This window comes from Psammomys obesus, unplaced genomic scaffold, assembly GCF_907164565.1.
Source record: "Psammomys obesus unplaced genomic scaffold, mPsaObe1.curated_primary_1811, whole genome shotgun sequence".
Classification (NCBI taxonomy): domain Eukaryota; kingdom Metazoa; phylum Chordata; class Mammalia; order Rodentia; family Muridae; genus Psammomys; species Psammomys obesus.
In genome coordinates, this window is record NW_026596073.1 from 11,915,734 (window position 1) to 11,932,874 (window position 17,141).

Below are 17,141 nucleotides of genomic sequence, written 5' to 3' on the forward strand. Positions count from 1 at the left end.
CACACACACACACACACACACACACACACACACACACACACACACACTATCCAGATGCTCAGGGGCATGCCCAAAGCTGCAAACAATTAACAGAACCCTCAGCAAGTAGTGTCCCTTGCTAGCCCAGAACAGCCAGCCTGCAGCCTGGCAGGAAGTGCGCTGCTACAGCGGCCACACTAGGTAGCCCCGCCTAGGCCTAGAATTCTCTATAGAGACCAGGCTGGCTTCCAACCCAAAGACCCTGCCTCAGCTGGGACTAAAGGCGTGTACGGCCACACCCGCCTCCTTCCCATTATCTTAATGCTTTCCATTTCCCTTCAGTGTTACTGCGTGCAGTCAATGGCAGCATGTGTGTTCTCAGCACTGCATGCAGTTTATGAGGAAGCCACGATCTGTCACTCTGCCTTGTTCCAGACCTGAAGCTAGGTTGGCCCTATGAAGCCTGGGACACCCCTCCCCCCGCCCCCGGCCCAACATCTCTTCTTTCCATGATACTGGGGTTAAGGGTTTCCATACAGTTGTGCCTAGTTTTTATTTTTAAAATTTTATGTGTATGGCCAGGTGGGATGGAGTATGCTTTTAAGGAGGCAGAGGCAGGCAGATCTCTGAGTTCAAGGCCAGCCTGGTCTACATAGTGAGTTCTACAACAGCTACACAGACAGAAAAAAAAAAAAAAATGTACGTGGCTGTTTTGCTTGCAGGTATGTCTGTGTACCACATGCACATCTGGTGCCTGCAGAGCCAGGAAAAGCCATCAATGTCCTGGAAATGGAGTTACAGATGGTTGTGAGCTGTCACGTGGGTGCTGGGAATCAACCAGGTTCTCAGGAAGAACAAACAGCCAGTGCTATTTACCCACTGCACCAACCCTCCAGTGCCCCAAGCCTGCTCTTTTGTTCTTTAAATGTGGGTGCTACGAACTCAAACTTAAGTCCTCAAGCTTGGGCAGCAAGTACTTTGACCCACTGAACCATCTTCTAGCCCCTCCCCCTCAATATAATACCTATAATAGTTGAAAAGGGACTTGGAATTTGCTACATTAGAGCTGAGGGTCTGCAAGGAGAACAGAGCAGTGCTTCTACACACACAGATGCTGACCCTCTTCCTGGGCTCTAATGTGCAAGACGGAAGTGAAAACAGAGTCCTTGCTATTTAGCAAGGCTTGAAGTTTAGTCATTTGAGAGGATAAAAACTGAATCCAGCCCCATTTACAACAAAAAGACAGGGCTGTGTCTAGTGTCTGTCCCCACGCTTACTCCAGGGTGTGGGGGCATTTTCCCCAGGAACTTCCTTTTCAACTCGATGCTAGTCGTCAGGGTGCAGACATGCGTATCAGCCTGCGGCTCTAGCAGTACAGTTTATTCATTTACATAAACGTGCCTTTGCTCATTGCTCCAACTTTGTCCCTCACTCCTACTGACACCAGCGTTGACTGTAACGCCCCCTTCCTAGCTGAGCCACCCTCGGCCCCCAGGCTTCATTTACAGCTAAGAGTTTGTACACAGCACAAATCAGCTCAGTTGCTCTGAATGCACAGAAACTGGATGATCTCTGTGCTGGAATACTTTTACCTTTTGGGAAATAGTTATACATTAATTTAAATATACAGAGAAAACGTTTCTTGACCATAATGCCAAAGGTCCATATGGTAAGGGTAGCATGATTTGCCAGTCTAAGCACAATAACACAACCTTGTAAACTGAGAATAAGATTTAAAAACAAAAAAGAATGCACGTAGACTGATATACAAAAGGTCAACACAATGAATTTTTCCAAAATACATATTTAATGACACTCTGTAGTTTAAATGGGCCAGGAAAAAAAATCCTAAAACAGGTATACTTCCTTTCCTCTTAACAGACCCAAGTATGTAATTCAGGCTGCCCTGCAGGCCTGTGTGAGCGACGTGGCCAAGGAACTTTCAGGCCCCCACCCCCTTAGTCCTGGGATATAGGCGTGTGCCTCCTTGGACAGCCTGTTTCCTGATTACTTGAAGGTTTTGTTTTTGTTTTGGCAGTGCTAGGGATAACCCAGGCTTTTTTATTTGGTTAAAAAACTAAAAACCACTACCACCAACAAAAAACTAAGAGACATTAAAAGTTCCCTTTCTCTGTAAAAAAAAAAAAAAATTCTGATTAAATTTATTGTCACATGTAGGTACAGACATGGTTCTTTGTCTTCAGCTGTTTTGTTTTTTTTCCCCCACAAAAAGTATGTGTTTAGAAAAATTTATTTCAAGAGAGATATGACCCCTGTGAGGTCTTCAGTGCTGCTTCTAATGGTGAAATGTCAAGATCCTGGAAGGCAGACTTACACTTTGCAACCAAATACCCAGCGTCCTATTTGCTGGAAACCATATTCTTCCTGTATCTCTACTAAATTATTTCGCTATTTCTCTGAAACCTTACACAACTAGCTAAATATTAGCTAGTGCTTTTGTTTCTTTTCTTTCGCATCTTTCCTATTTTTCACCACGTCTCTGCCTAGAATTTGGATAGCTTTTGCTCTAACTTTCTGCATGAAAATGAAGGGAATAATCCAATCCAGTTTCCAGTGCCATTCACCGCTCCCTCCACACTGTTGTGTTATGTGGAAGGCAAGAGGTGTTAGGAGGGAGGACGTGCTAGAAATCACTAAGATGAGATGTTCGAGCAAGCTGGAAAGGAGTCACGGGGATAAAGAGACCACTCTATTCCACATACAATCTGCTTTTGTTGTTGCTGGGAGATTGTACCCTGGGCCTCATGCATGCTAGGCAGGTACTCTACTATGGGGCTATATTCCCTAGCCCTATGCTTTTCTTTGAGCCATTTAATCACTGGGTTTTTTGTTTTGTTTTGTTTTAGCCTCATACAGTATCTAGAACTCACTGTAAGCTCAAAGCCACAGGAGGACCAATGAGACTGTCATTCCTACCAACTCCAGTAACTTATTTCCCCAGACACTCACCCTCGCACAGGCAGAGTCTATGTTGTTGAGCTGGCTTTGGGCTTAGGCAGCCCTGCCCTACTTTTCCACACACCACTGATGAGAGGTGCACAAGCCATGCCCTGTCCAACAGGGAAGAACTGCTTGCATCCACTTTCTACTAAAAAAGTGATACTTTCAGAGTTGCAATTTGTTTTATGACCATGTCTATGAAAATGTGCTTTCTATAAATATTCCAGTTCTACAATAAAATAACACAGGAGCTAAAGGCCAGGTGTGGTGGCAGAGTTCAAAGCCAGCTTGGTCTATGTAGAGAATTCCAGACCAGCCAGGGCTACATGGCGAGAGCCTGGCTCAAGACAACTATTACCACACCCCTGCCCAGTGATAACGAGGCTGGGTGTAGCTCAATGGTGGCGTTTGTCCAGCAAGGGCAAGGCTCTGGCTTCAGTTGCGTGCACTGCTTAAACGCTGACTGAAGTCTAGTAAAGCTCATGCTGGGAAACCCTGGCAGAGTGGGCAGGAGGACTCCTATCTGCCCTTCTTGGGACGGCACGACCACTGACCAGCCATGTTGTGCCTGCAACATTGTAGTGCTGTCATTCCTACAGAACCAAACTTTCCTTTATTGTGGTTGGTAGAAGGAAACCATCTTCTTTGAAGGTGCTCGTGTTTGAGGCCAGAATCCCACGCGTGCCAGGCAAACATTCTCCCATCTAGTGACAGCTCCAGCCTCATAAAGTATTTGAAAAGAAGCTTGAACCATTTTGATTTTAAAAAATAAAATTCATAAAAGGTACCAAAAACTGTCGTATCTGTAAAGAAAATACTTCTTGTAAGTCACATCTGCATGGCAGCTTTTCCAGACTCACACATCTGACATTTCTCATCTTTTTGGTGCCGCTTTCTTTTCTTTGCCAAAGCTCAGGGCCTTTGGACCAGCTTACTCTTACTTCCTTCCTGTTCGCTGAGTTTAAAGTGGGTATAGGCGAGGATCCCAAACAGCGTACACAAGATGCTGAGCATTTGGTTTACTGACAGTGGATCCTTAAATAAAACGTATCCTCCGCACAGGGTGATGCAGAACTTGAAGTGTCCAAACATGTTGTAGCTGAGATGTTCAGGTAAGGAGACAAAGGAGCAATGAGCTGAATGTTAGGGCACACAGATGCACGTTAATACACACACAGCCACTTCATGTAACACTCAACGGCTGCCATGCATTTTAATAACAGACACTTTGGTTACAGGCTGGCCTAATCGCACTTTCTTCAGGCATAACTTTAGCAACTGACAGATTTGAAAATGGTGATATTGCATTAAAATTGTATATGTGTGTGTGCATGTCTGTGTGTGAGTTTGGGCATGTGAGTGTGAGGCCCCCAGAGGCCAGAAGAGGTTGTTGGATTCTCTGGAGTTGGAATTACAGGCAAGTGTGTCCATCTGACATCAGTATTGGAAACCAAATCAGGTCCTCTGCAAGAGCAGCGTGTGCTCTTAGCTGCTGGGCCACCTTGCTAGCCCCAGTATTTACTCTTCCAGGTTGGACCTAAGCTACATTTATACACACTCCAAAGTGACAAGAGAGTACCTCAACTGGTACTCTTCCTGGTGACCTCTCCAAAGAGGGAATACTTGGGAGGAAGGGCATTCGGAACAAGGCACAACAGTTTATGCTTACGCTATGAAATGGCATCACTAACAAACTCACTGGCAATGAGCTGAGGTGTGCCGGGGAGCTGAAACGGTGAAAACTTCTGGTACACGTAAGAGTAGGAAGCCAAGGGAGAGAGGAGCTAGAGAGGGAGCAGCCACCGCCGCTCTGTTAAGTGCTCTTCTGTAAGGATCCCATCCTACCTCCACTGCTGCTCACCCTCCTCATTCTGCAATTGTGGAGGCTCGGAGACTTGGATAACTACTACATCTATGTAATCATGTGTGTGCCATGCACATACACATGCCAAGGCACAGGTACGGTGGTCAGAGGTTAACTTACGGACCCACTATGTGGGCCCCAGAGATGGGACTCAGGTTGTTAGGCTTGGGGGAAGGTACACCTGCTGAGTCATCTCAGCAGAGCGACTATAATAACCGAACGGCAGAGTTCAAATGTGGGGGTCTAAACAAGGTGGACTTATTTAGCTTCAGAGTACAGGCTGTAACCTAATCTACTGCCAGCAATTCACTACTGGACTCAAGTTTTCCCCCAAGCCATTGCTCATATTAAAAAAAAAAAAAAAAAAAAAATCAAACCACATACACCCTTCAGAAATTATTCTCCTGCTCTATTTTATAATCTTTTTTGGGGGGGGCATCACTCTTTAGATGTATGATACAAACCTATGCATTCTTCTTAACTACTTAGAAGCAGCCAACACTGTATGCCTCAGTTTCCTATCCTATTAAGTGTGGGATGTTCTTGTGTCTACCTTACACAGTTGACATGCATTAAATAATTACTTTCTGGTATACAGCAAGCACCATCATGCTAACTGTGAGCTCTCAACTGTGTGCTTGACAGGACCAGCCAGCACTGTGGCTGCCACTGCCCCGGTTTCTTTGCTGTTTCCTCACCCTACTGTCTTTGCAATGATGGGGACAATGAGCTGACTATGTCCCTCAGTTCATAAGCGACCTCAGTGGAACCACAAGTGCTTGATATGCTCAGGCTCACAGGAAGCGGCAGACCTGGTCAAAGGCCTGGCTGCCTGACCTCCACACAAAGCCTCTTTTCTTGGTTTCAAAAACAAAACAACTCGGCAAGGAGACACAGACTTGTATCCCCAGGTCCTAGGAGGCTGAAGCAAGGGCATTAGGGGTCAAAGTCATCCTCAGCTACATCATAAATGGGACCAGCCTGGGCTACACGAGAGTGTTCCATGAAACGAAAAAAAGCACAGACCAAAAATGAGACCTACTCGGCAGCAGCCCTCAGGGGAGTGTGGGAGTCCACCGACTTGGTGGAGCTGATTTGTAAGATGCTGAGGATGTGTGAGCCATGGTTATCACAATGCCGCAGTGTTACTCGCCTTACCTTGATGACGTGCTATCTTCACATCTTAGCTTCAAATACTCCCAGCCTTGCTAAGCGGCTCATGGCCTGCCAAAGGGAGGGCAAAGTTGATGACACTCTTCAGTGGCTCTTTTTAGGCAGGAAAAGCAAAGAGCACAAGCTCCAGTTCTCCTTCCTCCTCCAGTCAGGCTTCGCCTCACCCGAAAGTGCTGGGCCAACACGGTCAGTGGCCTTACCTCACTGGGTCTGGGACCAAGTGCCAATCTTCCCGACACAGTGGTTCCTGCCCTCCTCCTCACATGGCTTCATCATCACTCTCCCCTCCCCTCCAGGGCTTCTCTTCAGCTCTTCTAGCTAGGTCCCCTCTATGAACACCGAAGGTGCCCCAGGATTCAGCCCTAGTGTCTTTTCTCTGACTTATTTGCTGGGTAATCTTGGCCACCACTCACATCACACACCTAGACAGCCACTGCAATATATATGGGACCCAACCTCACGGCTTCACATTCTCCGCATGCAACTGTTCAGTAAACCTGTTGATGCTACTTGGAAATGTGTCCCTAAGTCCCGTACTTCTCACCATGACCTCTGGGTAATAAGCCAGCACATAAAGAAAATATATTCATTTTTTATATGTGTGTCTGTCTGAGTGTATGCAGTGGTGTGTGTGTGTGTGTGTGTGTGTGTGTGTGTGTAGTCCAGAGGAGGACATCAGATCTACAGCTGGACTTACAATTGGGAGCTGCCTATGGTGGATGCTAGAACCAAATCGAGATCCTCTGATATGGCTGGGCCACCCCTGTACCCCACAAAGGTGGTGCTAGTGGCTCCCTGATGGCTTCCCTCTTTCCACCTCTTCTAGTCCAACTTTTTCAGACACATGAGCAGTGTCTGCAGGCATTTTTGACACTTGGGATGGGGTGGCACTGGAGGTGCTCCTGGCATCTAGTGGAAGACACACGCCTTGCCGCATGGACAGCACAGGCCTCCAAACAAAGCAGTCTGGCCTCAACGTGAATAGCACGAGGTGAGAAACCCCCAGTCAGCCCTGCAGATGTCGACCGTGCTTCCATGAGGACGTGAGACCGTGCCCCACCTCTACTGCAAGCTCCAGTGGCCTCCCACCTCCCGCAGTCACAGCTCTCCCTGCTTCTCAGGCCACTGCCCTGCTTCCTGCGTTCACCCTGCTTCAACTGCACAGGCGCCCTTGTTCCTCAGGTCCCTCAGGTCCCTCCTCAGGTCCCTGCTGCCACCACTGTCTAACTCAGTTTTAAGGACCAGCTTTCTGAAAGAAATTATGATCACGGTTACTTACTGATTTTGGCAAACAGGCTGTTTGTACATCTCAGTACTTACTCATTTATATAAATCAGCACTTGTTTTTCTTCTCCAGGTTTTATAAATGAGATCTCAGTCTATAGCCTAGCTTCAGACACATGGGAATCGTGCCTCAGTATCCCAAGTCCTGGGATTACAGGCATGAACCACCACCACAGCCAGCTTTAACTCAGGATACTCTTTAAATAGGACAATACTAAACTACCTCTTTCATAGGAGGAAATTCATTCTTCACATTTGCCTGAAAGTAGGGCAAAGTGAAATGCGAAGACAGAGAGAATGATGGACAGATGGCTGAAAACTAGCAGTGGAATTTGACCTTCAATATATAACTTCATTTTTTAAAAAATTGGAATATTACGAACATTGATGTACTCGGAAACAAGAATACCTGTTTCCAAGCAAATACAGACACACTCCAAATTCAGATGCCGAAGATGGAAAATTACACCAAAAAGTGACTCAACTCTAAGCCTCCATTCCTCTATATATTCAATAAATATCACTTAGACCCACTATCAGCAAGCCATTGTGCTAAGTCAGTTTTATAAGAGAAAATGTAACTACTACTTAAGAAAATTCAAAAGTGTTCCTTTATAGAAAGCAAACTCATTTCCTCAGTTTGTAAGTTCCATTGACACCAATGTGGAAAGGCATTCTTAACAAATTAAAATAGGGGCTGGAAGGGAGGGGCTTATGGGGGGATACAAAATGAATAAAGTGTAATAAAAAAAAAAATAGGGGCTGGAATGATGTTGCAGCAGTTAAGACCCCTCGCTGCTCTTTCAGAGGACCCGGGTTAGATTCCCGGCACTGTAACCTCAGTTCCAGGGAATCTGATGGCTTCTCTGGCCTTCAAAGACATCAGGCATGCATGTGCAGACACACATGCAGAAAAACACCCACACTAATGACATACAACAGTAAAGAAGTTCAAATAGCCCAGCCCACTTAACAAAGGCTACGCAATAATGTTAACTTCAACAGTAACACGTGGGAAACAAAGAATATATACATTTGAAAGTACATGGAAAGGATACGTGACTGGCGACGTGTTCCCAATGATCCAATAAATTGATAAGTTCACCATGAAAGCGATTACTCCAGACAGCAGTACCATAAGCTACAAATAAACCAAGAGAATCATTATAACCAGGAATAAGTATGTCTCATTAGGAGCTTTCAAAAATGAAAACTTCAACCATTAAACACAAGATGACACATGCTAGTAATCCCAGCTCCATATATTGAGGTAGATGCAGGAGGATCACTGCTTACAGTGTGGTTTACAGAGTTCCAGGCCAGTCAGAGATACACAGTAAGAGCATGTCTCAACAAACAAACAACAAACAAACAAGCACCCCCCCCCCCACACACACACAAAAAAAAAAAGATTAGAAAATCAACTTGGAGCCAGGTGTGGTGGTGCATGCCTTTAATCCCAGCACTCGGGAGGCAGAGGCAGTTGGATCTTTTTGAGGTGGAGGCCAGCCTGGTCTACAGAGTGAGTTCTAGGAGAGCCAGGGATACACAGAGAAACCCTGTCTCGGAAAACAAAACAAAACAAACAAAATGTTTATTGAATAGCTACGAGATAAGGAACATACACTAAGCACCTGCCTTTAAAGGACTTAGAAAGTCCTTGAAGATACTAGACATAATGCTTTCAGAGACGGCTCAGTGCTGAAGTAGTGCAAGCCTGACTTCCTGAGTTTAGATAAAGGCTGGGAGTAGCTGGGAGGTGGAGGCAGAATGATCCCGGGCCTGGGAGAGACCCTGTTGCAAAAACAAAGGTGGAGAGTAACTTAGAAAGACTTAGTATCAACTTCTGGCCTCCACTCCAGGTATGCATACCCACACCCCTACATACACAAATCCTGATAACCAAAGCTTACAGTATAAACGTTTCACATGCTCAACATTGTTGTAGATATTTCAGATAGACACCCTTGAGGCATGTGGAGAAACAAACAGTACCCCCTTTACAGCTGAGAGCACACAAGGGTAGAGGGACTGGCCAGGACTGCACAGCTGGTAAGGAACAGTGTTAGTATTTAGAGCGGATTCATGCTCCTCGCTCACTCTGCCAGGCTGCTGTCCCATTACCTATGAGGGAGCTTAAACCAAGAAGTCTGCAGCCCAGGTAATGCTTCTCGAGATCTATATCACTGGTGCGACAGTGGAAAACAGGTTCTACGTGAATCTCAAGGCAGGAGATCAGAACCAAAAAATGGTAAAGTGCTATCTTAGGTTTCTGGGACATCCCCCCCCCCAAATATATATTCAAGATCTATACAATGAGTGTTATATTTATATGAAATGACACTTTTTTTAAAAAAAAAAACATCAAATTAAAATACAGCGACTGGTTTGGCAGAGACAGAACAGTCCCCAGGCATTGGGAAATGTGAACCGCGGCCTGGTTTGCCAGTGTCCAGTTCCCCACTCTAGGCAAGTCCCTTCATTTTCCAGTGCCTCAGTTTCTTCATTTGAAAATAATCCTTATCCTGCCTACCTTAGAGAGTAATCATGGGGATTAAATGTGAGGATAGATTTGAGATTATGCTCCCAAAATCCCAAAACTGCATTAGGAAAGGGGTGACTGTTGCAACGTCTTAGGCACCGAAACAACTGCAACTTACCAAAGCAGAAACTGACCAGGGACCAAAGAGTCCTCCCTCTCCAAACACTGGCTCAAAGAAGGGCACAGCCACCAGCAGCATGACCGAAGACATGGGGGCCTGGTAGTACAGCAGCTGCATTGAATTCACCTGCAGTTCATGCTGCTTGGCTCCGACCCACTGAAAATCGGGAGATAAAACAAGTCAGGTATAAAGAAAAGCTTCATTTGGTCAGAGCAACACAGGGTCAGGCTAGGGGAAGAGGACACACCTCAAGATTCTACAAGGTCTCAAAGAGTGGGGCGGTATCAGTGACCTTGAGTACTCAGATAAAGGCGCTCTATGAATATGTGTATGATCATTTCTGACCTCCCAAAGCCTTAGAGAGGAGAACGGTACCCTCTACTTTCCTGATTCTACTAAATAGTGCGAAGTGAATGCACCCACAAGTAAATGTCCCATGCTTCAGGGCATTAGAAAAACAAGGAGGGAGTAGAAGTTTAGGTGACAAGTGTAGACAGAAATGCAAGAGCCTGTCTGCTTTCTTCATAAAAATGGAAGGAAAAAACGACTGTGGCAGGACGAGATAACCATGGACCAATAAACCAGAACCTCTCTTAGTTCAAGTGGACTCCCAGGATGTGGCTTAAAAGGCATGTGGACTTCAGAGCCACTTTAAACCCAGTCAGTGGCACAAGACATTTTTCTCTCCAGGGAACTTGTCTGTGGGTCGGCTTTCCTACCAATATACCTGGGAACATGGAGTAACTGGAAACCCTAAAATATTGTATCATTCTGCAAAAACTTCAAAACCGTATATCCACATCCTTAAAATCCTTCACAAACATGACTAAAGAGAGGATCTGGAGAGTGTTCAGCCCAGAGCTTGAAATCAGATCTGGCAGGGACAGCCTGGTTTTTAAACAACTGCTATAGACCTCTGTTTCCTAAATCTTGGTATTCTGTTACATAAAGCAAGGCTATAGAAATTCACCAACCGAAATGCAAAAACAGGAAATGTGACCACACTCCTGCCAGCTTTCACTAGGACTCTCACTAGGAGTGTGAAGGACAAAGAACCAATTTTTCTCCAGCCCGCTCACGTCTGTGAGCAAAAGCAGGAAGGCTGCAGACAGTGCTGGCTCACCTTCTCGCCTGTGGCAGCCTCTCTGACTGCCATATGACTGTCCCAACCAAGCTTGGGGTAACCATTCCTCCCCTCCCCTACTTAAGCAGGCCCACCACCTCCCAAGCCACAGCCACAGTACCATCTGACTGACATGTTTTCCTGTCTGCAGTCACCCACAGACAGCTCTGACCTCCTCTCTGAGCATCTTTAAAACACACTTCCAAGTACTGGGGATAGAACACAGGGCCTCGTGCATGCTGGGCACGCACTGACCTCCATCCTTATTCCAACACCCTGAGAATCTAACTTCTCAGGTGCCACAGTGTCTTGGCCATTTTTGCTTAGTCTGCATGTTTAAGATCAAGCTCCTTCTGTGTATAAATGAGCTTCCCTTGGCTGTTATCTTCTCTCCCAGAGACCCAGCTCCTTAACTGTCTTGGCTCCTAGTCAGTCGGGTCCTTCTAATTCTTCCTCCCAAAGGCCCTCACTGTCCTATGCCCACATCTCCACCCTAGCCCAGCTTCCTCACCCTTTCTTTCTTCTCTACTGTACCCTCCACTGCCACTAGAGTGATTTTTCTTAAATAGAAGTTACCATAAAGCCTCTTCCCAATCTAAACATTTTCCTTTGCTGACGTCTGCAGAATAACATTTCCTCCAAGTGACAGCAAGACCTTGCCTTCTGGTTTTAGCTCCTCGGCATCACCTTCCCACCGCATACCTATACCCTAGCCTCACTGAACACATCAGGTACTCCCACGTGCTCCGTGCTTCCACACACATGGAATGACGGGCCTCACTACTTCACTGCCGAGCAAATTTCTGCCTCCACCTTAAATTAACTTCCCTTCTAGTCTAACCTCATCCGTCACATTTCTTCCTCGGTACTCCTCAGCACTTTCCTCAGCTTGGAGGGATACTACCTCCGCTAGCTACCCACGTGCGAGTCTGTGTGTGCGTTTTAAAGGGCGCACGGCAGCTGCCTTTCCTCTTTCTGTCCTCAAGGGTGAGCATAAAGCAAATGTCTGTCAAACAGAGAACCCCACCATCTTTCTGCAGCTAGAGCTGAAGGGTCCTCTTTCACCTCCTCTTAATGTTCGCAGAAGCAGAAAAACAAATAACTTAGAAACCCAGTTAGGATTCAAGAGGCAGATATAATTTTGTTCACAAGGAATTTTTTTGAGTGGAGATGGGGTGTCTACTTATTCTGACATAGTTGCGGTTTATTGTGACAGAACCTTTGCCTACTGGTCTTCAGTCATTCCTTGATAAACCTCATTGCCAACAGTAGGGATATAGAACCTTTTGATTCTAATCTACAGCAAATTTGAAAATTTAAAAATTTCAAGAACAAAAATGGTCACAAAACAAGACAAAAAAATATGGAGTAAAAGAAATCCTAATATTTAACAAGTAAACCAGATGTGGTAACACATGTCTATAATCCTTTCTTAAGAAGTAAAAAGAGAGCTCGGCATGGTGGCACACACCTTTAGTCCCAGCACTTGGAAGGCAGGCAGATCTCAGTGAGTTCTAGGATAGCCTGATCTACATAGTGAGCTTCAGGCCAGCCAGGGCTACACAGTCCTGTCTCAAGAAAACAAAACAAACAAAAACCAACCAAATAACCGCCCCCATACAAACAAAACTCAAAACAATCACAACAAAAAGTAAAAGGAGGCTCAGTGGGTAAAGGTCACTGCTGCCAAAACTGACTACCAAAGTTCCATCCTAGGGACCCACGTGATAGGAGAAAACAGACTCTGGCCTCTGAAAGTTGCCCTCTGACCTCTATATGCACATGGTACATGTACATACAAACAAAATAAGAAAAGTGTTAAAAAGAAAAAAGAGAGCTGGAGGTATAGCTGAATGCTGGCATATTTACCTAGTGTGTGCAGGGCCTTGGATGTGACCCCAGGACGACAAAGAAGGCTCAGAAGCAGTTGTTGAAGTTGTTGGCAGCCTGGGTGAGTTTTAGCTCAGTGTACAGAGCTTGCTTAGAATGCAAAGGCTGTGCCCCCATCCATCCTCAGGGGACCCCACCTTCCGCCCAAGGTGTACTATTTTCTCTAACAATGTTCCTGGGACAATTACTGCCAGCACAGAGTAAGGTGCTGGGTGTAGAACTGACCTAATACTCCTAACTAGAACGCCTTCCTTTTTCACCTTGGTGATCTGTGACAGAGGTAACATTGGTTACGCTTGGCTCCCTATGCAGGCACACCCAGAATTTCCAGGCCAAGGTTTTCAGTATAGAGAGAATACTGTTTCACTGTTCCCTATACCCTGTTATTTCTCCCCTCTACACAGGACACAAAAACCAGCTTGTTAGGAACTTATGGTAATGAAGTGAACCCATGGAAAAAAAAAAAAAAAAAAAACTTAACTAACCACAGGCAAGGCAGTGTGTTTGCACAAAAGCTTAAAAACTGAGAAATACTCTATTGATATAGACAAATTACTGAAGGCCAATAAGCACATTTTGTAACACCAGCACTGCTTTTGAGTTTAAAATATGTTACATCTGAATTTTTTTCATGTTCGTGTTTGGAAATGTATGTGTTTCTTCAGAGCAACTTTATAATTAAAGAGTAAATGACAAATATGACCAATGAACTTAGGAAACAAAGCCTTACTACTCATTTTCTAAAGACTTCCCAGAAGAAAAACCAAAGAACACATCTGTCCCAAACTTTGCTTGAGCTTGGGTATTGTGCACTTACAAACAGGCATTTGGTGAGCATCACACACCCACGTTTCTCTGTCTCCTCTGTTCTCTTCACCAGGACAATTTATCAATTATGCTTTCTTTCCAACAGTCTATTGTCTCTATACTGTATTTTCTAAACCTTGGGTTACAGCTTCAAAATTTACAAAATCTGCTAAAAAGGCACATAAAGAAAGAAAAATTACCAACCACTTGATAAAGGGATGTAACTAATACACCAAGAGCAGCAAACACCATCCCAAGGGAATGAAACTTCACATCGTAATAAGAATTTAGGATTACACCTACAGTTATAGGAATCTGTAAAGAAAAAGAGGCAAATTTCTATTGAGATTAAATTCAAGAATCATGTCTTACAAAACTTATGGAACATATCTTTGGGGAACACTGAACTGTATGTTTTCTTTGTTCGGAAAAACTTCCAATCTTATGTAAAACAGTGTAACTCTCTACAGGCATTCAGGCACATCTCTACATCTGGGAGGAAATAATGAATCCATGCATTGTGCGTTTTAAGGACATACTATACAGATTTAGACCCCCAAACCAGTTCTTAACAAATGAGTATAAACATGTAAGAAGGAAAGCATTACGATCTGAAATATTAAAAACTAAGTGCTAATGTTACTTTAATGAATATCCTTTTATTTAAACACAAAGCACCCTGGCAGTATGCTACTGAAAGCACATTCTGAGATATTATGGTAAACCATTTCATGTTTATCATACATGGTTCGATTCCCAGGGTGGTAAAAGGACTTTTTTTTCTTTTCAGGTTAAGCTTTCGCGGATATCCTGACACACTGAACTGTTCCATCTAAGGCAGCTTCCCCCCTCCCGACCCCACAAATCACAGCATTTGAAGATTTCCATCAAACAGTAGTTGTAAACCCCACAGAAACACACCCTTTTACTAACAGCCAGCGGAGTGCCAAGGTGGCTTTTTCCACCCCTCCCCACATAAACCGGACGGTCTTAAGATGATGGGAATGAGCTCCCGGGGTGCCGGGCTATAAGCAGGGTGCATTCAATTTTCCCGGGGAGAAAGACATCCAGGTAGCTGGCAGGGACAAGGTCGCGCAGCAGCAGCTGTAGCTACTCACCAGCGTGAGCTGTATTCTGATGGAGAATCTCTTCTGGTACCAGAAGGTCTGGATGGCTATGATCACCGGCGTGGTCATGGCCTTGGCCAGCTGATAGGTACCTATGGTGTTGTTCTGTAGAGAAAGGTTGGTGAAGACCACAAAGCCACAGAAGCTGAGGGCCAGGAGGAGGAGCTTGGAGAGCGGCAGACTTTTGGGGGCAAAGATGTTCAGTTTCTGGCAGATGTATAAGCCCAGCCAGGTGACCACGAAGTGCACCAGGGTCAGGCTCATGTTGGGGAAGCCGTGGTGCACATAGATCCATTTGTTGAGGAACACGATGCAGATGGACACCAGCAAGTTGAACAGGAGCCCGGCGGCGATGCGCCCGTTGCCCCGGACCCGGTCGGCCAGCGATGCCATGATGCCCGCCGGCGGCGGAGCAGCGCCCTCGGCCAAGCCTGGGCTGTCCAGCCTCCCCGAGGGGCGCCCGGCCGCTCTCCGGCTGCCCCGGGCCTCCACCGCCTCGTGCCCGCCGCCGCTCGCCTCACGGGCCGGCCGGGGACAGGCATGCGCCTGCCGGGTCCAGGGCCCCCGCGCTCCGAAGCCCGGTAAGCCACCGCCCTCAGAGCGGGTTCACAGCAGCTCCTCGCAGCCCCGCCCCCGCGGCCACGTGACCACGCCCGCACTTCCGCCGCGCAGGCGCGCTGGGCGCCCCGCCGGGTTGCCTAACGCAGGCCTCTCTGAGCCCTTGGCCGCTTAGGGCAGATTAATTTCTGCGGGTCATCAGTCGACTGAGTGCGTGGCGCACACCCCTAGCCAATTTTACACTCCGCAGGCGCTGAACAGTTTTAATCCTCTGCGGAGGGGAAAGCATTACGTACTGAAAGCATTTTTTTAAAAAAATGTCTCTAAAAGTCTAACCATGAGTGGATACAGTATAGTCATATATACCCAGGATGTAGATTTAAACATATTTTGGCGTTTTTGCCTCGAAAAATTTTAAACCACAGTTCCTACATCTTTCATCTACAAATTCCTTGGTAAACCTAAGAAGCAAGTACATTTTCCTGAGAGATTAAGATATTATTTGCGCTCCTAAGAGGGAGCGCAATTTTATTAAAGTAGTAAGTATATAGTCCAACTTCAAAGATAGGGAGTTGGAGAGGATTTCTTAGGCTGCACTCGGAGATCCACCTGCCTCTGCCTCCTTCAGAGTGCTGAGATCAAAGACATGCACCATTACCCCCCCCCCCCACACACACACAGCCTGGCTTTTATTCACCTTGTTACAATAGGAGAGTGACTTCTCACCTGCAAAGTCAAATTTTTATCTTCCACACTGATAGAAAACACGTGCCCTGGCCTGGTGTGCTAAGGCACACCTTCCATCCCGGCACTCAGGGAGGCAGAGGCAAGCGGGCCTCTGAATTTGAGGCTAGTCTGGTGTACAAAGCGAGTCCAGGACAGCCACGGCTACACAGAAAAACCCTGTCTCAAAAAACCAAACCAAATCAAACCAAAAAACAACCCCCCCCCCCCACCATGTATCCTGACTTTCCTTATTTATTTAGACAAAGGGTTTCAAGAAGATCAGTCTTGGAACTTTAAATAGCTAACTAAAGACAGCATTGGCATTGAACACCGAATCCTCCTGTTCTGCAACTGGGCTTCTAATACATAGTTTTGATTTCCAATGAACTGAACACTAGCTCATTCTCCGCCCATTTTCTCCAGGAGGCCTGTTTTTTTCCTAATCGGCATGGAAAAGAAACTCCTTGCTTCAGAGGCACAGTAGACTCTTTGATGATTTTTCCAAGGTCAGTTTTCTATTCTGTTAAGAACTTACTCTTGTAAAAATGACGTGTGTGTATGAGTGCCCATGTGGAGGTCAGAGGACAACTCTTAGGACTTAGTTCTCCTCCACTACATGGACTGAACTCATGCCATCAGCTTTGGCTGTACCTCTACCAGATGAGTCATCTCCCACCTCTATCTTTTTGAATCAAGATTGGGCATCTTATTTTCTTAGAGAATTGCCCATTTTACTTAAAGGTCTTCTCTTAGGGTTTCTATTGCTAGGATGAAGCACCATGACCAACATGCAAGTTGGGGAGGAAAGGGTTTATCTGGCTTACTCTTGCACAGCACTTTTCATCACTGAAGGAAGCCAGGACAAGAATTTAAGCAGAAACCTGGAGGCAGGGACCGAGAGGTAGAGGCTGATGCAGGGTGCTGCTCACTGGCCTCCTCCTCATGACTTGCTCAGCCTGTTTCCTTATAGAACCCAGGACCACCAG

At 45.9% G+C, this 17,141-nt stretch overlaps 1 protein-coding gene across 2 annotated transcripts; it reads right to left on the reverse strand.

The window, feature by feature from the left end:
• Nucleotides 1–1,765: 1,765 nt before the first annotated feature.
• On the reverse strand, nucleotides 1,766–15,489 carry Slc35e3 (solute carrier family 35 member E3). 2 transcript variants are annotated; one of them, XM_055626127.1, is made up of 5 exons: nucleotides 14,863–15,489; nucleotides 13,949–14,059; nucleotides 9,922–10,080; nucleotides 8,320–8,402; nucleotides 1,766–4,039 (listed from the first exon to the last, which is right to left on the reverse strand). In XM_055626127.1, the coding sequence occupies exons 1-5, from the start codon at nucleotides 15,262–15,264 to the stop codon at nucleotides 3,853–3,855; spliced, it is 942 nt and encodes a 313-aa protein (XP_055482102.1). In that variant the 5' UTR covers nucleotides 15,265–15,489; the 3' UTR covers nucleotides 1,766–3,852. The 2 variants fall into 2 exon arrangements, with proteins under 2 accessions (XP_055482102.1, XP_055482103.1); XM_055626128.1 differs by lacking the exon at nucleotides 13,949–14,059.
• Nucleotides 15,490–17,141: the final 1,652 nt, after the last annotated feature.

Bases quoted from the DNA above. Each gene is read 5' to 3' on its own strand.
- Slc35e3 (XM_055626127.1), bottom strand. From the start codon at position 15,264: ATGGCATCGCTGGCCGACCGGGTCCGGGGCAACGGGCGCATCGCCGCC. The intron at 10,081-13,948 runs GTTGGTAATTTT...CCCGATTTTCAG, and splicing joins TTACATCCCTTTATCAAGTG to TGGGTCGGAGCCAAGCAGCA. The intron at 8,403-9,921 runs GTAAGTTGCAGT...GTTTATTTGTAG, and splicing joins CCTGGTCAGTTTCTGCTTTG to CTTATGGTACTGCTGTCTGG.